A 24,533-nucleotide genomic window follows, 5' to 3' on the forward strand; every position below is an offset into this window, starting at 1 on the left:
TTTTGTTGCTTTTTTGCTCCCCATAGAGTGATTGTTTTATAAAACAAGACATCAGGCAGACAGGAGATTCTCCCAATGTTAGGGAAATACTTTTTACTTCAATAGTCCTCAGTGTTTATACTTTTCTGAAAGATATAATTGGCATCATTATCAAGACTAAACAAAACACAGAATGACATGGATTCCTGGTAAAAAGGCACCATTATTAAAATAAAGCAGAAAATTTGTTTTTGCTCCGGCGTGAATAAGTGCCATGAGTCACGGCTTGGCTTCATTCATGGCTTTGGTTGGATCTGTTCCAGTGGTAGCTGAAGTTGAGTTGGATCTCTCAGACGTCTCAGGTCCTCCTCCACCTGACACACAGAACAGTCACACAGTCTTATTACTAATGATTAGTTCAGTGGGATTTCCAGAAGGCATAACTGTTATAGTGTCTAATAACAATGAATGGATGAGAGTGCAATTATCTTAAATAATTTTTATCTAATTATAACTTTTTAGCCACACTGGCGGCGTGGCTTTGATGATCCTTTGGTTTAGATTAAAATATCAACAATTATTGGTTGGACTGCCATGAACTTCCTCATGGTGAATTATAATAGGTTCGTTCGAAATGACTGCGGCTAACTTTCGCAGGGGCGGGGTATAATACGGCGCCGTGAAGTCGGACACATCCAACCTGCTTCAGCTTGGTGTGAGCTGAGATCAATGAAAGCATCTGCACAGAAAAATGCCGCGAGATCAGGCAAAAGTGTGGTTCCAACTTTGTGCAGCCGGAGAAAAGCAACTGCGGCCACCGGACTCTGCGCCTACAGCCGCCTTGCTCCCGGTTTAAATGTCATGTGACATGGTGACGTTTTGCAGCGCCGGTGTTTTGACGATCTATGCTGCCTTGTCGAAAAATGCTACCGTTGCGCAAATCGACAGCAGAGTCTATCTAGTCGCTCTGCCCTATCGAAAAATGCCACCTTATGTGTTCCCTTTTCCAATCCCATAGTTATAACTCTCACAGTATTATGATTTGATTATATTATAACATTTCAGCGGTAGTGTATTCTGACTAATATCCCCTATCAAATAATGCTCCGATTCCAGAATCATTTTATATTGCACCACTACTCACTCCATGTGTCAGTCTCAGCAGAACTTTGTGTTTAGTGCTAATTAGCAGATGTCAGCATGCCATATGCTACGTTACGATAACTAACATGGATAACATGGCTGCCAAATCAGCATGTTATTATTGTCAGCAAGTGTGTTATTTGATTTAAATGGTGGATAGTGGTACACTGGAATTTCAGAAATTCTATCTTTCATTTTTGATCTTACACTTTAAGAATGTTAATAGTTCAATTATAGCAGGTGTGCAGTTTACTTGTTAGTGAGGTAGATTGTGACTAGTGCTATGGATTTGGCTAATGTAAAAAGTGAATCAAACAACCAACCTGATTCAGTTCATCCTTCAGTTCGTTGTATTTATTCACGTCAAATTTCTTCCTGCTGGCCCCTTTATAGAAGTAATTCAGGAACTGTCTGTCTTTAACTTCTGGGTATACATAATCCTGAGGGAAAGAATAAAGTAGGATTGTTATTAATGTGGGGAGGAAAAAACATATCTGCATGATTTTGTACAACTGAGCTTCATGTTTAATTAACCATATGTTAAAAAAAATTGTATGTCGTCTTAGGAAATGTGCTAATTTGCTTTTTTGCAGAGAGTTAGATGAGAAGACTGATATCACTGTTGTACCTCTGTTAAATATTAAACCAGCGCTAGCTAGCAGTTAGCTTAGCATAAAGACTGGGGAATGGGGAAACCGTTATCCTGGCTTTGTCTGTATGTAACATTATCCACCTATCAACACCTAATTAACACATACTATCTAGTTTAATCCATACAATGACCGAAGAAATGACAATTTATGGTTTTATGGTCTGTGGTTATGTGCCTAAGTACCTCTTGGCCTGGCGCAGTGACTTCCTGGAGTCTTGTTGTGAAGTCACTGCAGCCGGCCAATGAATAGGTCCAGCACTAAATCTCATATAAAAACTACAATTTGTTTGGTAGACAGATTTTATTACGTTCAGACAGAGCCAGTCTAAACTAACTGCTGCTGCCTTTAGTTTTCCTATTTAATGGACAGACATGCATTGTATTGAGCTTCTCATCTAACTCTAAAGCGAATAAACACATTTCCCAAAATGTCAAGCTATTCCTTTACATTAAAATCAGTTAAAGTCCACAACAAAAGTGACATTTTTGTTTTATGTCCCTGAGACTTGCCTGTTTGGTAAGGACATAATAGCTGAAGGCTCCAATGCTGGTGGCGTATGTGATGAAGTAAGTGACGGGCTCCATGACGTCCCATGAATAGACCCACCAGGTGAGCCAGGCCAGAGCGCCACCCTGGACAGATAACAGGGCCATGCCGGTCCAGAGAACCCTGGAGGTATGGAACGCCGCTCTATGAGTCAGCTGTGCCTTTATCTGTTAGGCAGTAATAAAAATGAGAGATGGGTTACCAGCCAATTTGTAGAAACCTGTCCAACCAAACAGGAAAGATATGTCACTTTCAACACAGTGCTAAAAATAGACTCAAGGGGCTGGAACGAGGGAGAGGTTTAATGGCATACAGATGTTGAAACGCATCCACTACCTTCTCCAGGGGTGACAGCTCCTGTTTGAGGTTGTCCAGTCTCTTCAGCAGCTGCCTCTCTTTAAGCAGGTGGTGTTGAGGCAGGTGGAGCGCTGTGTGCAGCAGATGCACAACATGCTTCATGTCCTCTAGCTCCACGGCACGTTCACTGGATGTACACACTGCAACAGAGGGTACGACAAAAAAATGGACGGGGAGGAGAAGAAGAGATGAAATGTACGATAAGTCATGCCTGGAGACAATAGCTATTTATCAGCAGGCCTAAGTTGTAATTGTGAAGCAGACAAAATGAGGACCATTTATGCCCAAAGACAAGTGTGTTTGTACCATTTTCAGGAGAGCAGACGTTATAAACTGCACCATTGATGACGAGCTGGAAATCCTTGCCCAGTAGAGCGTCTATCAGTGTGTTGTTGGCTACACGCTCTCCATCTGTCAGAAGAGGACAAATGTCCAACTCAGTATTCTCAGCAGTCATTTAACTTCATTCAGAGCTGACTGACTTTTTCAAGCATTTAGGGCGGGTGTTTAATCCAATTTAATAACAGTGGAAAAACGGGTTAATGACTTGTGCCATAATATCCTGGAGGCTACGAGCCAAACTACTGTAGCCTACATAAACAAAAAACTACTCTTGCTTTCACTCCTACCAACCTGTCAATCCAGGTTGCAACAAAAATGGTTAAACCCCACTGACTAAACCTCAAGAATGTCATCGGTCTGGTTTGTGTCGCTAACACGTCGCGTCCTACCCGCGGACAGAACGGAGGCAGTGGCCCCAGGGTCCTCTCTCTGCAGATCTGTGATCAGGTCACCACACTCATCAGCATGGGTCGGAGGAAGAACAGACACTTCTCCTTCCTGGACGGCAATGGGACCTCCAGAGCCAAACGGCCATATTTGTACTTCAAAGACACATCTGCAACACATTGGAGGGGAAAATCTGCCATCAGAAGGGTTGAGCTTGCATTTGTTGTATGCTATATATCTTGAGCACAGATCATCAAGTCATCCTGTGCCATTAAATTATCAGGAGAGATTGTAAAGTCACAAACGAGGCAGCTATGCAACATACTGCAATTTATTATCATGTGGATGTAGTAACTGTATATTACCACTGGAGGGAGGGAGTGTACTGTAGAAAAGAGTGTGACAACTTCCATGTAGAGGCAGCCTCTGTTGAACCTGAAAGAAAGAGAGAGCATTACCAGTTTATTCTCTTTGTTCTTTGGACTCAAAAGGTGCATCCCTTCCTTGGTAAACTGCCACATCAGCTGACACTGGAGTGTAAACATCCTCCTCATCCTGAAAAGAAGGACCTGAAATAAAGATCTGCTCAACAGCAGCCTGACAACAACCACAACAATTGAGTTTTCTGTGAATTTGGCTTTGCTCTGAGAGTGCTTTTACGCTAATATGATTTTCTTCTCTGACAATCGCTGGCTTTTGAACTGCTTTTCTAAATTGTGTGTAATCTGACCGGCTGATAGGACAGATTGTTCGGATTCCAGCTCCTTTTTGCTGATGCATGACTTTTCATTAAGTTAATTAAATCTTAGGCTGCAGCCTTTAATGCTTAATGAAGTGCCAGTGTGTCTTTCAATAAACAAGTACCATCACAGCAGAAGGTTTTAGTCCCTCCCACACTCCTGACAATACAGAGGGAATCCATAGGAAACAGCTCAATGTCCTAGCCAGCTGGAGTACTTCTCTGTCCTGTACTTTACATTCTGTGGGCGAAGTCCTTTTAGTTTACATGCAAACTTATATTTCTACTCAATATTTAAAGCCTTTAGGACGTGCCACAAAGCAGCAATTTTAGCATGAAGCCACAAACTTTACTGTGGACAGTTATCTCAAAATCTCCATGCGATTAAAAATATCAAAACCAAACCAACACAGACGTATTAAAAGGAATCGTAACAACAACATTAATAACTATTATATGTTCATAATAATAATGGATTCATGATATTATGTCCTCCTCCTACTAGGACTATTTCTTACTAAAAGCTCAACACTTCACAACAACAACAACAGAATCCCATCGATAGTATTTCCATTTGGCTGAGAGTCCGACGGGCCCCAAAAAATATATCTTTCTCCAACTGCCATCTAGGGATGTGGCCCCCACTCTGTCCCACCCTTTTGTCCTCCAGTATGTTCAATCAATATCACAAGAGGACACCCACACTCCACTGGATAGGAGATCACTCTTTAACAGGAAAAACATTCATATACATGCAGTAACTGTAGAGTAAATGTCCACATGACCAGAGACTTTTGTATGTGGTAACATGAACCATGTTACTGGACTACAGTGGCTAAAACAAGAGGCTGAAACAGAAAGAAACATTATAAAGCAGCTCGAAAAAGCTTATTATCTGGAGGTTACATACACATTTGTACTACAAGTGTTTGTTAGCTTGCTGATGAAGTGGTATGCCACAATGTGATGGAAAAACTGATTTTATAAATACTCTATGTCCCAAAAAGAGCCAAACAAAGTGATCCCAATGAGACAAGATTTAGCTGTTCAGCTTGTGTGCAATCTCCAGATGTTATTATACAGTTGAAAGCTGTCACAGAGCTTTACCACCTACGCATCTGCATACCAGCTCTCCATGGACAATGGGAAAAAGTATTTTTAGGGAATATATTCTTTAATACCAGTGAAACGTGCCATCCAAATGGATCTAGTCACACAAGCATGGCGACATCCAAAACCATAAAAGTTAACTTGAAAGAAGCATAGGGTTAACAAGGGCTAATGAAATTTCTCTGTTTTTGAAGGTAACGTGGATGAAATCCTCCATCCCTATGTATGTATAATTTTATATTTTGATATAGCAAATCTTCTGGAAAATCAAATAAGAAACTGTTTATGAAGTGTTCATGGCTAATAGAGCAATTTAAATTTTAAATAAAAAAAACAACAAAAAAACATACCATATACTTATTGATTTGCAACATTCGCTACAATGGCCTTACTCAGTGTATCCCAAATTGGTGGTCAGGTGGTCTCAAATCTGAGAGGTCACAGGATGATTAAACACATTTTTTCATTTTCTTATCGCATATTAGGCTATACACAACATTATGTAATTGTATCTTAAAATAACAGCTTAAAAATCCTTTTGATGGGACACTGACTTGTAACAGGGAGAATGGTGTCACTGCCACTCCGGCCCGGAGCACCGGGTACTGCACAGTTAGTACAGGACTCTTCAGCAAGCTAGTTATAAGAAGAAGCTAGCTCGGTATTCTTCTCAGTACGGATTTCATGGCAGAGGCTGCGAAGAGACCGAAGAAGACAATGTTGGAGGATACGAGGAAGAGAAAAAAAGCGAGTGTGACTGAGCAAGAAATTAATCGTTGTCATAAGCTAAAAGAGCTGATGCAAGGCAGATGCTGATCTGGCCTTCTTGCTGTTGGAGTAGTAAGTAATAACTTATTTAGCTGGCTTGCTATGTCTTGTGTTGTTGCGCTTGGTTGATGTTTGGCCACTGACCACTGTTGTAGGTGAAACCTACGCACATTTTGAACAAAAACAGCAGGGAGATGTCACATTGGCGCCTGTGAAGGCACTGCAGTAGTATTTATTAATTAAGAACGTGTTGCGTGTTCAAATTGCATCAAACACAACACTGCGCTACCTTTGGTCTACAGCAACACACCCGCCACGTTTGAAGTCAATTGGATGAATAGTTACTGACATAATCGAAATACACACACACACACACACACACACACACGTGCGCGCACACACACAGTCCCGTCTTTATTAGAGATATGTAATGATAATGAATGCATGTGTATAGCTGTCCTTATTTACAAATGCAACAGGGGCGCCAAACATATAATGTTCCTTTAAGGCCTCTAAAAATCTTTTAAATGTAAGAATCTGAGAATGAAAAATCTCTCTTTGGTTGAACAGCTCACAACTCATGTTCACACTCAGTATCCACACTAACGTGTAACAAAGGGTTACAAGTAGATATTGCTTTGTTTTAAGGGGCCACCAGCCAAAAAAGGTTGGGAACATCGGCCTAATAAAACCAGAGAAATTAAAGGGATAGTTGCCACAATATAACTAGTATAGATAAATCCCTGACGTCTACAAATTTGTAATATCTCACGGTGATCACAATACTCAGTACAGCTATGCATAACCATGCTGTCCCTGAAACCTGAAAGAGTCTAGTTATTCTGTGACTCCTCATAGCTAACCTCAGACAGCAAACACATTACCAGTATGTTAAACAGCCTGAAACCACATTTCATAAACCACCCCTCTTGCCGCAGCCATAGCGCTTCATTAAACTGAGTGGTGCAGGTGCTGACTGCCAAAACATACAGCAGGTGCATGTCAATAAAATGCCTATAACCATGTCAGTCAACACTTCATGTCAACATATTTTAAACAGGGGAGTGAGTTTGTGCTCACATCGCACATTTGTGCCCTGCTAATGTGAAAACAGCAAATCTGGATGTAAGTATCAAGGGCAAGGGTGGACCATTTGTCTCTTAGCAGAATGGTAACGCCTGCGTATGTGTGTGTGAGAGATCATTGACCAGAGTCAATTCCGCAGCTGACTGACTCCAGGCAGTTTAAATGGTATGTGCACACACATTCCCCTCCCATTCTAAATCAACTGAACGCATCTACTGTGGCTGAAAATGGATCTTGGTGAGCTATGTGATGAAAAATAGCCCATTTCCAAAGCCATGCTCCTCACCCTGTATTGTTACAGTCTGTGGCCTCACCTACATGTGGCAGTACAAATGCTCTCACACAGCAGACAATAACTTAAACAACAATTGGCAACAATATGTTATATATTTATAGTAAACAATCTATATACATTTAAGTTGAAGAGTATTATGAGACAAATGACCCCTAACGTTGAGTTTTTGTAATGGAGTATTAAAAAAAAACAGCGAACGAGCCCCACGGCTTCATTACACTCAGTGACAGACACATAATGAGCGACTCCAATAATGCTTTTTATGTGCCTTGTGGGGATAATCTGACTTCTGCTGTTAATGCCTAGAACACCATTGGCAAACAATACAGCGACAGAAATATGATTACATAGAAGTAATTTATCCCGAGGGAAATTGTTGTGCAGCAGCAGCAGTAAAGTAAAAAAGACCATAAATATAAAGAATTCAAATAATCATAAACAAATATCCAAAATCCACAAAATCTTAAATATACACAATGGCAAAAATATAAACAAGGTCAAGGCTAAGGGTCATAAGTTGCTCATATATCAAGTTGCTTCTTGGTTGCATATACAGCCAGGTCACAAATTAAATGAGTGAAGAAACCTAACGAATGCACGTTTCCACACGGGTGCACAGCATGGTACAATAAAGCAAATATCATCCAATCAAGATGGCAAGAGGAAAGGTGGTAAAAAGGGGGTTCATTGTTGGTGTACAGATGGCAGGAGCATCGTCACAAAGACTGCTCAGCTGGCTCGTGTTTCAACAGCGACTGAAGTGTCATCTGCATTTAGATATATGGGAAAGGCAAAGTAAATAGGGTAATTTGATGAACGTGATGCCCGTGCATTAGTGCGATCTATAAGGAAAAACAGAGTGTCAATGCAGGATGTGCTCAGACTGTCAGCAAGTCCGTCAAACATTATTGAGATGAATAGAGAGGAGGTCATACAGTAGGGTTACAGTGCATAAACACATATAACCATGCACATTTGAGAGTTTTAGTTAGGGCTGGAAAAGAAAACAATTATCGCAATATAATTTTTTTCAATAACAATATAACAAATGTTCAATAAATATTCAATAAATGTTTGATTTTATTCACTTGAATCATACACGAATTAAGACTTAATTTTTCTTATTAAGATGTTTATTCTATGGAGTAAAAAGGAATGAAAATAGGTTTTACTTAATTTTACTTAAAGATATTTGTTGACAAAGATTTTATCATAAATATTTTGAATGTTCTATCTCAGATTTGTGATGTGATCCACTGTTTGGCATCAAGTGTTGACCATAAAGAAAAGTTTAAACCACAATTAACCATCAGGTTTCTTCAACTTTTACTCAGGAGCAAAAATCGGTTGAAAAAAAACTTGAAAGAAAAAAACTATTTGATACTTATTGTAGTAATCATCGATATCGAAAGATATGAAACTTTTTATCGTGATAACATTTTTGGCCATATCGTCCAGCCCTAGTTTTAGTGGTGCAAAGACAATATGAACTGGTCTTCAGAGATGTGGAAAAAAGTAATGTAGTCAGATGAGTCATCCATCACCACATTCTCAACAAGTGGACGAACGCATGTGTGGCGTACACCAAGAGAACGGTGCAGCAGTGGCTTTGTTATGCTGTGGTGGGTATTTTGCTAGCATGGTTTGGGTTCACTTGTCCCCTTAGAGGTAAGGGTCACTGCAAATCAATACAAAATTGTTCTGAGTCATCACCTTTCTCCTATGATGAAACCTTTCTATGCTGATGGGAGTGGTCTCTTTCAGGACAATGCCCCCATCCATAGGGCATGAGCGGTCACTGAATGGTTTCAGTATGAAAATGATGTAAACATGTGTTGCAGCGCTCTCTAACACCATCATCAAAACACCAAAGGAGGAAATATCTTTTGGAAGAATGGTGTCCATCCCTCCAATTGAGTTCTAGAGACTTGTAGAATCAATGCCAATGCACACTGAAGCTGTTCTGGCAGCATATGGTGCCCCAACACCTTACCAATTTTACACTTTATGTAGGCTTTTCCTTTGTCACCTGTCCGTATGTGTGCGAGAAGTGGCATATGTATGCACAATATCAGATCTCTAAGTACAAAGTGTATATGGTTAATTCAAAATATTAAATAACTATGTCCATGATATTGCACATAATGTCCCATTATTGTACAAAATAAAAAAAAATAAAGGGAACACTTGTCATGTAACTCCAATTCAATCACACTCCTGTGAAATCAAACTGTCCACTTAGGAAGCAACACTGATTGACAATCAATTTCAGATGCTGTTGTGCAAATGGAATAGACAACAGGTGGAAATTATAGGCAATTAGCAAGACACCCCCAATAAAGGAGTGGTTCTGCAGGTGGTGACCACAGAACACTTCTCAGTTCCTATGCTTCCTGGCTGATGTTTTGGTCACTTTTGAATGCTGGCGGTGCTTTCACTCTAGTGGTAGCATGAGACGGAGTCTACAACCCACACAAGTGGCTCAGGTAGTGCAGCTCATCCAGGATGGCACATCAATGCGAGCTGTGGCAAGAAGGTTTGCTGTGTCTGTCAGCGTAGTGTCCAGAGCATGGAGGCGCTACCAGGAGACAGGCCAGTACATCAGGAGACGTGGAGGAGGCCGTAGGACGGCAACAACCCAGCAGCAGGACCGCTACCTCCGCCTTTGTGCAAGGAGGAGCAGGAGGAGTACTGCCAGAGCCCTGCAAAATGACCTCCAGCAGGCCACAAATGTGCATGTGTCTGCTCAAACGGTCAGAAACAGACTCCATGAGGGTGGTATGAGCCCGACGTCCGCAGGTGGGGGTTGTGCTTACAGCCCAACACTGTGCAGGACGTTTGGCATTTGCCAGAGAACACCAAGATTGGCACTGGCGCCCTGTGCTCTTCACAGATGAAAGCAGGTTCACACTGAGCACATGTGACAGACGTGACAGTCTGGAGACGCCGTGGAGAACGTTCTGCTGCCTGCAACATCCTCCAGCATGACCTGTTTGGCGGTGGGTCAGTAATGGTGTGGGGTGGCATTTCTTTGGGGGGCCGCAGAGCCCTCCATGTGCTCGCCAGAGGTAGCCTGACTGCCATTAGGTACCGAAATGAGATCCTCAGACCCCTTGTGAGACCATATGCTGGTGCGGTGCTAGACCTCATGTGGCTGGAGTGTGTCAGCAGTTCCTGCAAGAGGAAGACATTGGTGCTATGGACTGGCCCGCCCGTTCCCCAGACCTGAATCCAATTGAGCACATCTGGGACATCATGTCTCGTTCCATCCACCAACGCCACGTTGCACCACAGACTGTCCAGGAGTCGGCGGATGCTTTAGTCCAGGTCTGGGAGGAGATCCCTCAGGAGACCATCCGCCACCTCATCAGGAGCATGCCCAGGCGTTGTAGGGAGGTCATGCAGGCACGTGGAGGCCACAAACACTACTGAGCCTCATTTTGACTTGTTTTAAGGACATTACATCAAAGTTGGATCGGCCTGTAGTGTGGTTTTCCACTTTGATTTTGAGTGTGACTCCAAATCCAGACCTCCATGGGTTGATAAATTTGATTTCCATTGATAATTTTTGTGCGATTTTGTTGTCAGCACATTTAATTATGTAAAGAAAGGAGTATTTAATGAGATTATTTCATTCATTCAGATCCAGGATGTGTTATTTTAGTGTTCCTTTTATTTTTTTGAGCAGTGTATATTACCAAGAGTGTCTACAGCCATGCTATGCTATGCCATGCAAGATAATGTTTAAAGTGTTAACCATTTTTGCACGTTAGCATGCTAACAATTGCTAAATTGCATTAAACACAATGTACAGCTAAACAGACCGGTTTTGCAGGTATTTCTTCATAAACCAAAGTACTAGACAAATTTAAATGTTTACCTACTGATGGCACTAGTAAAATGTTCTACGAATCTCCAAACCACCAAACTTGTGTCAATTTCTCCTCTTGACACACTGAACGTCTGTTCCTAATTTCATGGCAATCCATCCAATAGTTGTTGAGATTTTTCACTCAAAATCAAAAATGTCAAACTCATGGTGGTGCTAGAGGAAAAGTTAGGGGACCACATACATTGTAAGGCTTAATTCTCTGTGGGCCAACAGAGTCTGTACAGAAATTCATGGCCATCCGTCCAGTATTTATTGAAACATTTCAGTCTGGACTAAGGTGCTGGACTGACCAAAAGCCCTGCTGCTATTGTGGCTAGAAATAGCATAGAGATACACGGGCCTTTATACATGAAGGCTAATGTCATCATTGGCTTCTCAATTGTACATTTGTCTGCTTATCAGAAACAAAACACTTCCCAGTTACACAACTAATCAATATTTAGAGTGCAGGTAGTCACAGTTTATCCATTGTCCTTCACACATTTCGGGAGTCAAATTGGAGCTGCAGGGAAAAATGCTGCACACCTGCTCCTCATTACCAAATCATTTTCTCCAACTGTTCTTCCTCTAAACAATCAACTCATGGTATATTTACCCTTTGAGCTATGCATTTCTTATTTATGCTGCGCCAACAGGGTGAAGACGGGTAATGAAAACCATGCAATATGGTGAGAAACTGCCATGTCCCTCCTCTGCAGTGAAGCAGGCTAGGCTCGAGCAATGAACAGGGCTATCACGGTGACAAGCAGCATCATTTTCCCTGCAGTCTCCCAGCAGGCCGCTCCATTATGAATCCTGTCACAAGTGAGTTATGGCCTGTTGCATCTAGACCTCCTAAAGGTATCTCCTCCCACCCTCATCAAGGGTTTGATACCACTAAACAAAGGGATAGTGACTTCTCCGCATACACACTCACATGTGTGTATGATCACATTCATAATGTGATGACTTGCAGGCATGACTTAAAGCAGGAAAAAAAGGAAACTGTGAGTGATAAACGGCCTAAAAAAAGAAGGCTACTAAGACTAGAAATTGAATTACTCCCTGTTGCCATTACGACTAAGAACACCCAGCACCGTACCATGAAAATGATTTGCATTAAAGCATTTTTCTTCAGTTATTGAGTTAATGATCCAGTCAGGTTAGAAGAACGAAGAGGAAATACAGTGGGATGAAGATGAAGCTGCAATACAATGGCATGTAGGCCAAGGTAGTGGAAAGACAAGGTTTATGTTTGTATAGTTCTGTCTGGTAACAGTAAAAATCAAAGTAAAAAATAATAATGCACTGAGAGATTAAAAACATGGAAACCATGGATATTACTTCAAATCAAAAGCCACATTTAAAGCATGCTGCAAATGTGACGATGGCCTTTAGTCAAGCAGGTCCAACAAGCAGAGCCTTGACAGCTTTCCAAATAGTTGTTCTGCCTTGAGAAGACGGTAACTGTCCATACTTATAAGAGTAGAACTTTTGTTCTCACAGGTCAGCCCAAATGGCTAGGCTATATTTATTTTATGACACACTAAGATACTCCAAACTTAAACCAGCAAACAACTCTTTACCCTACAGCAGGGGTTGGCATCGGGCCAAAGTTTTTTCAAGTCATTAGACGGTGGGCCAGAACATCATGAATTTATCATTTCTAATCCTTAATTTACTCTGTGCCTGTTAAGCTCAGCCAGTACACAGGACTCCTGTTTGTAGGGTTGAGTGTTCAATCCCCACTTCCTGCAGCTATTATTTTTCTCTCTTTCCCACAAATTGATTATGCAGAGATCATTTTACATGTGTGTTTTAGTGTGTGCCTCCCGGTGATTGGTCCACATCAACCTATGGACGCTTATTTTCATTTCCTCAGTATCTCCAGACAGAGGAAATTCCTGTGTTTCTCATTCAGGGGATTCCGATCTCACGTTCTCTGACAGCTTTTTCTGAGGTGTGTCAAGCAAGCCAGAGACTCTTAATTGAGAGCTTTTACTTTAGAATCTCCTTCAGAACTTTTCAAAGACGTTCTCGCACTTTTATTTTGTAGGCACAATCACTTAAGAGGAAGTGATTATGTGAGTAACTTTTGCTGACATGATCTGTTTCAGCACCTGCTGCTATAACGTTTGATTTTTTTGCCGCTATCAAAGTAATCTGGCCACAGGCCAGATATTATTGCTGGCAGGCCAGCTTTGGCCTGCGGGCCGCCTATTGCCGACCACTGCCCTACAGGCTGGCATAACACAATGGAGGAGTTAAATATTGAAACGAAGGGGACAAAAAGGAGGGTGCTGATTTAGAAATTTGTGTGGTGTTTGCAAAGGTACGGAACAGCCAGATAGGGCAAATTCAAAAAGAAGCAATAACAACTCTTTCAAAGGTTAGGATTGATACATTTAGACTTGAAGGATTCAAAGACACCTTATTGATCTCAGCATGTGTTGTTGACAAGACAAACCCTTATTTATGTATCTATTTTAACCATAAGGATCATACACTGAATGTTATTCTCTAAGCGCATTTCTACAAGGAATCAATAATGACTTGGCTCAAAAAAAAATTGTAAGTCTAAGCTTTATAGCCTGTGCCAGGCAAAAGATATTCAAAATGTTTTCTGTGTGAGTGTTGCAAAATATATCACTGTCATTTTGAGGTTTTGAGAAAGAATGAATGAATGAATGAATTTTACACTTGGTATTAACTTGTGTTATGTATCTAGATACAAGAAGAGTTACACCAAAAAAGGCCAGAGGCATATTTTCAAGCTTTCAGTTTTACTTTAAAACCCGTTACCAGGAGCAGGTAGATGTTTCAGGAATCAACAACTAATAAATACTATATGTGCCAGCTGATTTCTGAGTTGCATCAGTTAAGCTGATGATGTCACAGGCCTCAACAGTTCGTAAGACAGAACATCAACGAATATAAAACATCCAATGTCAACATGGTCTCCCTTAAACATCAGTGAATCTCTTAATAGTTAGTTAAGTTACATTATCCATTTAATGATACCTAATCAGAGGCCATTGCATTTGTTTCTTGTACTAATATGGTTCTTGTTATCTCAATATGCAAATTAGGTAGATGGGGCTGGTTGAGTCATTAACAAACACTAAGTGTCCCAGGTCAAGGGAAGAAATGCTGCTCTACTGACCCTACTTATTTTTCATTTGCAGAAGAAGCGCTTGTTTCTAGCTTTTTGCCAGTCCTGCTTGAACCAGGAGACACACAGATAGCTCCACCTTGCATCCCTTAGTCAGATTAGATATCCAGAGAGTATGTTTTTTTTAAATCATTACTGGACAGTTGATTGTAGAGAAGCAGACAGGAAACTAGGGGGAAGGAAGGGGTGCGACATGATTTTGTTACATGTGACATCCCAACATTTACATTTACTTATTTGGCAGACGCTAATCCAAAGCAACTTATATTTGAGGAACAACATACAGGCTCAATACTGCATCAAAAGAGCATCAATAAAATACCCACAAGTGACAATAGATACAGTACTAGTAAGAGCAGCAATAAATACTACTAAGAGCTATTAGCGCGTACAGCATCAATGGGGTACATACTTAGGGAAAGAAGTAAAGCTGATGATACTTTGCAACTCTCTATGCAAGCATTAGGGAATATGATTTGGGAAGCCACGGGTAGCCAGTGGAGGTCGCTGAGTAATGGAGTGAGTGATATGAGTCCTTTTGGGTTGATCAAAACCAGATGCGCTGCTGTGTTCTGAACTATTTGTAGGGGTTTCATTGCACAAGCTGGAAGACCTACTAGGAGGGCATTGCAATAGTCGAGGCAAGAGATAACCATGGCCTGTACCAGAAGCTGGGTGGCATACTGAGTAAGGTAGGGCCTGATTTTTCTTATGTTGTAGTAGGGCTGCACAATTAATCGATTATTGATCGCGATTACGATTTTAGCATCCCACAATTAAATGAACATAATCGACGGCGACATTGCCGTTTAGAATGCATGCTCTGCTGCATATCAAATCAAGTGCTTCCTAAACTTACAGCCAAGGGGCATATTTTGGCTGTGCGTGCACATCCTGCTGCTACAATCCAGAGTAGACAGCAAAGTCCACAAGTCCATATGTGTCCGCTGCCCCACAGCTGCCAGAGCTAGTCGCGGCCCTTCTAGTCAATGTTTGGGAATCCATCAGACGCAGCGCGTCCTTGAAGCGTGCCAGATGCAGCTCTTGCCTCCAATCCGTGAAGAATACAGAAGTCTATTTTTGATGGAAGCCACGTCAAGCTGCAGGGAACAGATCGAACTGGGCCGGAAGTCAGACACAGAGCGGCATACAGAATCTGGTAAATTTTCAAAATAAAACATCCTGTGCAAATTCCGATCATAAATCAACAAAAACACAGTTAAAACAGACAAAAAATTTATCTACATTGCCTTAATCTAGTGTTTCCCCTATATGAATTCACCAGTGGCACACTGCCGCTGCTGAACGCATATCATGACCGCCGCTACTAAAATTTCCCACGATAATTAAACTATGCGCTACAAATATTTTTACTCGCACACTGTTCGAGCATGGCAACACTAAATGCTTGGCTAGCTTCCTCTCATCGTTCTATATAAAACATCTGCGTGACAGATGCTGTTAACAGCGTAACTCCTGTAAGGAATGAGGGTTTGATTGTCTGAGCGGCAGAAAGTCACGGTGAACGCAAGCGGGGGGAAATATTCTGGCAGTAAATGTAGGGTGTCTGTTACAGTGCGTTAGCTTTTCAAGACCAAGAAAAGTCTGTTGTTTCCCCACCTGCTGGAAAAGTGAAGCCGATTAACGCTAAGTTAGCTATCATCCTCCCTCCCCTTCAGACTGCGCAGATGAGCAGGGAAGCTCAGGCTGCGTCTTTTGGCTGCTATGTAACATTAGCTCAATAGAAAGTAACAGGTACCTGTATTTTATTACTGCCTACTTGTCCAATGTTGAGAACATCAGTTACAATCTGAGAGTAAACTGGTGTAGTCTGCAGCTCTGTCCTGTACAGACTGGTTCAATTATTTTTCAGATGAGTCTGAAAAACCGGTTGTTAAGAAAAGAAAGGACGGAAGTGACTGGAGGAGCCGAGGTTAGTAAAGCAAATTAGTGATGCAAACTAGTCCGTTTAAGCTAATGAGGAGATGCTTCTTTTTGGATTTTAATGTGCAAATAAAATGCACCTCATGTGATGTGAAATTACATATTTGTCATTCGAAAATGTAAGATTTTCTTGGGGGAGGACCCCCAAACCCTCCTCCACCGTGACAATGACCACCAGCACCAAAACATTCAGCTAAAGCTCACATTAAATTGGGGAAACACTGAAGTTTTAAACTATTCTCATGTGCATCGCATGCTCATGGACACAAGAGCAATACTGCTGAGACATACTGTGTTGGGGTTTTATATTCAAACAAAAATTTTGCTTCACCTCCGCTGCTATAACTCCATACTAGGGGAAACGCTGTAATCATAGCAAAAGCACAAAAATCAAGCACTGATTACCAAATCAACAAAATCTAAACATGTCAGCAAAATCATGCAAATGAATGCGTTGCAAATCAATGCTTTGATTCTGAAATGCTCCCTATGGCACATGCAGCCTGCAGACAACCAAACAAAATCGGGTCGTCGAGAGCCGTTGCTGGTAAGCAGAGTAGAAGCTATAGGTAGAAGCACTAACTAACTAACTAAGACAATAACAACAAGCCAGCAATGTGCTCAGCTGAGATGCTTCCAGAGGAAGATAAAGCTGTGCAGAGGATGGGAGAAAACCATGGCGCAGCAGCAGCTGGACTAAGTCGACTTTCCGGGTAAAAATGTTATTCATATTTTGCTTCGAGGAGATGATGCATTTTAAGACCAGTCTTATTTTGATGCAAAGATTTGTACATTAGCAGAAATGCAGCATAACACAGATGTGAAAGCAGTTGCCTGTTTATTTAAATTTTAAAGTCCAATAAAAATACCATATAACCATAATTGTGCAGCCCTATGTGGTATAGAGCAAAGTATTCTGAACCATCTGTAGGGGTTTCACCGCACAAGCTGGAAAACTTGCCAGAAACAAAAGTCTGAAAGACTCCCTATGGGTGATGACCACGTGCTTCCTCCAGAATTTCAGCCCTATTCAATTTCTGTGGATGCTGCCCGCCTCTGTGCCTGGTATGGCTACCCTTGACACTGAGAAACAGGCAGCCATGCTTGCTGGAATGAAACCGCTTCAATCTTAAAGTATAGTGCCAGTCCACACGATGAAAGCTGCAAGACAGCAGATGGAGCCACCTGTCAGACAAAACATGTCAACCGTTTCAGTGACGAGGTGATGCTTGTTTCAGGGTTTACGGTTTCTGTGGAATAGCAGACATTTGTCTCTATTTCAGGCACAAATGTTCAGCACACTGAAAGTACAAACCATAAATGTGACAGAATGACCAGAACAACAAAATGAGTTTTGTTCCTGTATGCTGTTGAAACCCTGCTTGTGTATCATTTGTTTTCACAATTGTGTTGTACGCTTAAAAAGGAACAGAGTTAGGCCTATATATTGGGAAATACTAAGCACAAAAACTGGGAGCAACTTTCTCATTTACACTTGCGATGGAGCAACGCTCATAGTTTACAGCCTGTTTAACTTCCTGAACCTTTCAACACTGAATGCAGAAAGATGAAACTGATATCAATCTTCAATCACATCTAAATCTAGAAAAAAAACTGCAAACAAATATATTTCCCAAAATGTCATACTGTTGCTTTTATGTGTTACTGTACATACAGGCAATGAACAATGACAGGCGGCTGCAGAACACAGTCAGTCAAATTCTCCTGCTCAGCTTTCCTGATATGCTTAATAGTACTTTAAGCTCCAATCTTATTATTTTCAGTTTAACTGCAGAGCATTGCGGTACTGACTATATAAAAGAAAGAAACGCCATCGCTTACGGACATAAAAGCCAAACTCCCTGAAGCTTCTCTCATAAAAGTGAAAGTGTCTACCTTGATAATATCTTCCCGGTAGCAAACTTTTCCTGAGGGCAGTAGAAAAGTAAACAGCAGCTGTTAGAAAACTGGGGTTTTATCTCCTGTGGACTCAGTGGATGATGGTTCATTTGACTCTTTTTATAAAGGAAATGTCACATAAAAATGACACTTTCCCTGGCCAAAGGGGAGCATATCTCAGTGCACGCTGTTGGGGAGTGCACACTGTCGAGGAGCTCGAGACTTAATTCATGGAAAATGGAAATCCCTTTTCATTTTTTTTATCCACGGCCTCTGGAGTGATCACTGTCAATTTCACTGGTTAATACTGCTCCCTAGATTATCTCAATACAATTTATGTTTGTTAGAAACAGCCTCATATAAAACTGACCCCATATTCCTAAAACTGGTTTTGTATGCAGCAGTGTTCTCTGCCTTGTCAGCAGCTCTCTTGTTGCAGACGCTGTACCCGCCTATTCTAAACAAGCCGTGGTGCAGCCACTCCTTAAAAAAAAAACTCTTCACCTGAGAGTTTTATCACATGTTTTTGGGAAGGAAAGCCATCGAGAGTACACTTGCACAGTAGAGTTCAACCCTGTAATTGCAGGGACCCTTGCTGCATGTATTCAAGCAGGCTAAACACGCTGCTTCTGGTGTATTTTCTAAGCTTCAAAGAGAGCAATAGGACAACATGGAAAGAGTAACCATAACCATATTTTAGTAATAATGTGACTTGTTTGGAACATACTGAGCATGCCAATGTGTAAGATGAGTTCTTAATGGGGTTTGCAGTAGGAACACTTTTCTTACAGTGTGTCATTTGAACAGTGGAAGGCTGCAGCTCCGATTTTATATATGATTCTGTCTAAAAATAGAACTAATCTTAGTCATTCTTGCATGCAGGAGTGACTCATGACAGCTTGCCCATCTAGCAAACATAATGGGTTCTTCCTCAATCCCACAAACTGTACATCAGTATTCACTCAGTATGGAGACTATCGTGGCATTTAGCAACATTGAGGTATGCTCACTACTTACTTAGCTGACCTCTGCCATTTCATTTGGGTAATAAAATGGATTTTAAAAATAGTTAATTTAAACTGGCCCAATCAAGAGCTTATAAATCAAACTGAGTCGAGCTATGTAACAAACACATCTTGGTGATGCTCCGATGCAATGTGGAGTTTAACTTTATGCAGCATCACCCACCTGCACGATACAACTGTATGCACTCCATGATTTGTGCAGACAGAGATATTCCCTGCATCTCTGACTATGGCTCGGACTTGCTGATCAGTGATGAATTATGTATACAGACAAGCACCTGATGGTGCACAATACTGACATATGATAGAATAAGATATTGATCTTTGTGCTGGACACACTGTAAGGTAGGCTGCACAGTATAGCAATTTTAGATGGCTCTTGGAATTGTGTAAGGCAAGGTAAGTCTCAACTTAAAGTTTAAAAGTATATTTAGAAGCCTAATCATGGCCTCTTTCTCCAAATGGGTGCCTGAACAGCGTCCTCAGAGGAGTAACTGAATGAGCACTGCTTCATACACACTGTGCAAGGCTCAGGTCATGTACAAATGTTTAGACTATTTAAATCCCTGTAGAGCTAGGTAATGTACTTAAATAATGTATTTGTTGAAATGTAAATTGAGAATGAAAATTAACTTACAGGACGCAGAAAAATAGAGCAGATAGTGAAAGACAGACAGACGGGGGCAAAAAGACCGATGCCTGTCACAGTCATAAAAACGTTCATTAGTAGTTGAACAAGTAGTTGGAAATAGACATTCATTTTTGAACAGTGCCCTCAAATGAGTGAAGTTAGATATTCAAATGGTTGAACGTTACCAAAGTAACTTACCCTGGGTTGTGCTCAAAAAGCAGGAAACCAGTTTATCAGCCACATCACGGCAGAATTAGTTGTTCGGGGGTGTAACTTAGCAAACCTACGACGAATTCAGTTAATTAGCTAAAGGATTCATTTACCTGGTGCAGAAATGGAACCGGACGAGCAGTTTTGAGACCACCGTGAAGGAGCTGAATACTTCCCAAAAGTCCCCCCGTAACTTTGCCGACCATCCGAACCGAAGCCATTGTCAGCCGTTAACCGTGTTAGCTGTGCTGTTGGGGCATACCGGGTAGAGCCACTTCCACAATATGTGCTTCGGAGCCCGGTTTACCAGTTGAAAACAGGGTGTTGTCTATGCAAGCAACAACAGACGAGAGGACAGCTACGGGACACTTGGAGGCACGACAAAGCCTGAGCTGCGTACCTTCTGACAACCGTACCAGACTCCCCTTCCTTTTTTCGCCTTTTTTCTCTCGTTGGTCTGTGATGCATGAATTAGCCAGCAGGGAGGCTGGAGCAGCTGAACGTTACGTGCCGTCCCAGCCCAAGTGAACGTTACGTAGCTGACACTGTCTCCAAAGCGCCACACACCCTGACCATGGCAGTGAATGTTTAGCCAAAGGCAGAGCCGGCCCTACACCTTTGGGGGGCCCAAATCAAAATTTATTTTGAGGCCCCTCTGACTGACCTGCGTTCTCATTACATATGGCACAGAAGCAACATCTCTTGTTTTTAAGTAAACCACTGCCTTTTATTCAATCAAAGTAAAGACTTTTGAATATTATGTTACACTACAATTACTTTTACTTACCTGTTTTAACCTGTTTTTATTGTCTATTTAACTGTGACAATGTCTTATTTCCCTGTTACCGTTATGTTTTATGTAAAGCACATTGAAATCCCTTGTTGTTGAAATGTGCTATGAAGATAAATTTGCCTTGCCAATTGTTTAGCACCAAAACACCAAATTAATTTTATGTGTGTAAATCTACTTGGCTGTTGACTGTGATAGAAAAAAACAATGCCTAGACTATACATTTTACAATGTTTGATTTGACAGGGAAATATTACACCACCAGTGCTACTAAGCTGAATGGCAGTGCAAGACCCAGTAGACACTGATGAAGTGCTGAATAAAAAGTCTGATGAAGTGATTATCACTGACCAAAGATACATCTTTAATAACAGCCAAACAAGAGTTTAAGAGACAAAAACTACAAAACAGTAGACATCATAATTTTTTAAAATATGAATTAAAGTTATGAATGATCTAAACATTTAATAATAGTGAAGAATTTGATTGTCTAAGTGTTTTCAACCTCTCTGGGTAGCGACTGTAACTATTACAAGTGCCCCAGGAACAGCGTTTGACCATATTTTAGAAAAATATAGCCAAAAAAAGCTAGAAAATTATTCTTTTTACATTAAAGTCAATGGAGCGCATCCATGAAAGTGTCGGACCTCAGTTAGAGCGAGTCCTATACTGTGATTGGCCAGCTGAGTATTCGGGGCTTGGCTTAGCGAAGGGTCAATTGATCCAGCTGACTGCCCATCAGTCCTTAAATTACACCTTGGTCTGGTGAGCAGCATGTCAGGTAGACAAAGACTTCACATTTCCAAAAAGACACTTAGACAATCAAATTCTTCACTATTATTAAATGTTTAGATCATTGTATGTATAGTCTAGGTATTGTTTTCTTCTTTTTTCTGGAGCGCATCTATGAAAGTGTCGGACCTCAGTTAGAGTGAGTCTCATACTGCGCTGTGATTGGCCAGTTGTGTATTCGGGGCGTGGCTTAGCGAAGGGTCAATTGGAGGAGAAGAAATTTGAGAGCCAGGTGTGGTGGTAAGCATATGATACTGCTCTCCACTTCAATAGGCACAGTAAGACCTATGGGGAAGATTAACACAGAAAATAATTAATGTTAGTAAGTTGACATGTTCATACGTTGGGTGTTTCTAGCAGTGAATAGCCTAATTGTTCATTTATTGTTGATTTAGGCCTTATCTTACCAGCATTGTCAGCTTCTTGGATGATACCAAAGATGAAGGTGGAGGTAGAGGTTAATGGACCTGCTATGAAATACTTAATTAATTAAGGTTGCTTATTGGCTCATCCGACTCTGGCCAAGGTGTGCTAATCGGTGTAACTTGTTTTTGAAAAGTGCTCTACAAATAAGGATTATTATTATTATTATTATTATAACAGCAGCTGGTGTGTTGTGTTTATTTGGCTGGGATCCCTTTCAACTCGCTTATTAGCATGTGCATAAGTACTTAACTATAAAGTACAAATACTCACGCACTAGACAGGTTGTTTAAGAAAATGAGGCTTGGGGTTGTCCAGACTCAAAAGCCCTTGACCTGTTGTGCCAATTAGCCTTTAATCTAGGAAGGTTTGCTATCTTGAAACATGAAACAAGAAAAGATAAATGTGTGAGCACTGAGCTATAGTGTCTAACCTTTTTATATACAGTCTATGTGTTTAACAAAGAAACAAAAATGTGTTAGAATATGTATTAACTATTGTAATACAGTTTCCAGCCATCAGTGGAAGCACTGAGCAGCCCTCCAATGAGCGGGGGAAGATGCGTTTGAGATGACTACGGCTGACTTTCGCTGACTTGATAGTAGTAGACGTACCTTTACCTCCATCACAGTAAGTTGCATCACTTGAATTTTTACAAACATTTGCTAAAAAGTTTACGTGTCTTTCGTTGTGTTTGCACTTTTCAGTATTCGTTAAATAAGCAACTTTATTGGAATGTAACCAACTGGTGCTTCATAAGCATTGTTAGGTAAATTACTTGTAAAATGTAACAAGTTACCAAGTAGTAATTGAAAAAATAATTACATTGTTCCACAAACTAGGGCAAGCTATTCAGAACCAAAACTACAATCATGGCCCCACTGTAGCCTACTCTTCTTTGGAGCCTTCATATAAGACAATTAAATAAAATCTCTCTGTGGGATCCAAACCTGAGAAGGTTTTTAACGATCTCACTGGGACTGAGAAAACAAAGATTTTATTCAAAAATATGTAAAACTTACTGTTAAAAAAAAAGCATTTTAAAATTACTTAATTAAAATGCATAGGTTATACTTAGGTTTGTTGACATAGAGCGTCTGAGCCTTTCATCATCACATTTAATCAGTCTGATTGATGACTTGAGTTTTTACCCAAACCAAACCCTGATTCATGAGTATGGACTTAGTTCTTTGCCTCTTAAGTAATCAATGAACGCTGTGCAGTGTGGTCATTAAAGGAGTGATTTGCTCGGGGCTGTCATTCCAAAGATTGACCAGTCGTCATTTGGTGGACAAAATGCCAGTCTGATAAATCCCATTTAAAAACACTAAATCTTGTGACTGCAATTTGCTTATTAATATATAAACATTTTAGATAAGCTGAGTTCTGCATAACTGAGTTCAAAAGATGATGTGATATCTGATTGCCTTTTTACCTTCTGACCTTTAAGCCCAACAAAACTATAAAACTGCTAAGGGCCCTAAAAGAGCACATTTCCTAGACTCTGATGAGATGTAGCACAATGAACAGACGCATACTGGGACATTACTTTTCATAAAATATATCTTCTATTACTAAACCATATTCGATACAAAGGAGGTATTATCCATAAAAGCAATTTGACAGAATTCCTTTCTTATGCCATACCCTACAGACCAGTGCAGTGAATCCTGTAAGACTGGTGAAAGTCATCAATACTCCCTGAGAGAAGATGGAGAGGGATGACAGAATGGCTGGATGCAATCAATATGCTTTTGGCAGTGAGGTTAGGTTTTATTCCCTTTGTAAGCTATCCAATTTTTTTTTTTAAATTTAAATCATTTGTCAATGATTTTACAGAAAAACTGCAGGAAAAAAAATGCCTCATTGTTGTAGACAATAAAGTAGTGTCAAACAGTGTACTATCAGTATTGTATCATGATGTGCAAGCTTTATTTGATAGAGACACTAATGAAATTGCAGACAAAATGATCTGCCCAGTTACTCTTTTTTTCTGGTCAGCATTTATCCATTATCTGCTGCGAGATTTATCTTTTCATATTGGTGACAAGCTGACTGAGTAAGACTGCATTCAGCTCTCGTGCTGAATGAAGTTCTTTATGGGAAATGTGCCAAGTTTCCTTTTCTAATGAGTTGGCTGGTAGACTTCAGGTCATAGAGATAAGCTGCAGCTTAATAACAAAATCTGCTTGCGTAGAGATTTGTCTGCAAGTTAATTATTGAATAGTAAGGTGATACATTCAGTAATTCTATATTTTTGATAATGAAATTTAAATTTATCACCAAACCTGATGACTGAAACATAAGCTACTATAAGCCGTAAAAAAAATGTTTCAAAGAAGCTCCTTGCTGCTATGGAAAACAATAGTAT

The 24,533-nt window shown here is 40.6% G+C and overlaps 1 protein-coding gene across 1 annotated transcript; it reads right to left on the reverse strand.

Moving 5' to 3' along the window:
* Window positions 1–62: 62 nt before the first annotated feature.
* Window positions 63–20,680, reverse strand: LOC119898910 (calcium uniporter protein, mitochondrial-like). The gene is given in 9 exon segments (XM_038713235.1): window positions 63–353; window positions 1,446–1,562; window positions 2,285–2,488; window positions 2,658–2,818; window positions 2,985–3,089; window positions 3,410–3,475; window positions 3,478–3,576; window positions 3,773–3,842; window positions 20,271–20,680. Coding segments are annotated over 9 exon segments (1,008 nt in total). The 5' UTR covers window positions 20,379–20,680; the 3' UTR covers window positions 63–275.
* Between the last annotated feature and the right edge of the window lie 3,853 nt (window positions 20,681–24,533).

This window comes from Micropterus salmoides, unplaced genomic scaffold, assembly GCF_014851395.1.
Source record: "Micropterus salmoides isolate LMB-PRFRI ecotype aquatic unplaced genomic scaffold, ASM1485139v1 Ms_hic_scaffold_12, whole genome shotgun sequence".
Lineage (NCBI taxonomy): Eukaryota > Metazoa > Chordata > Actinopteri > Centrarchiformes > Centrarchidae > Micropterus > Micropterus salmoides.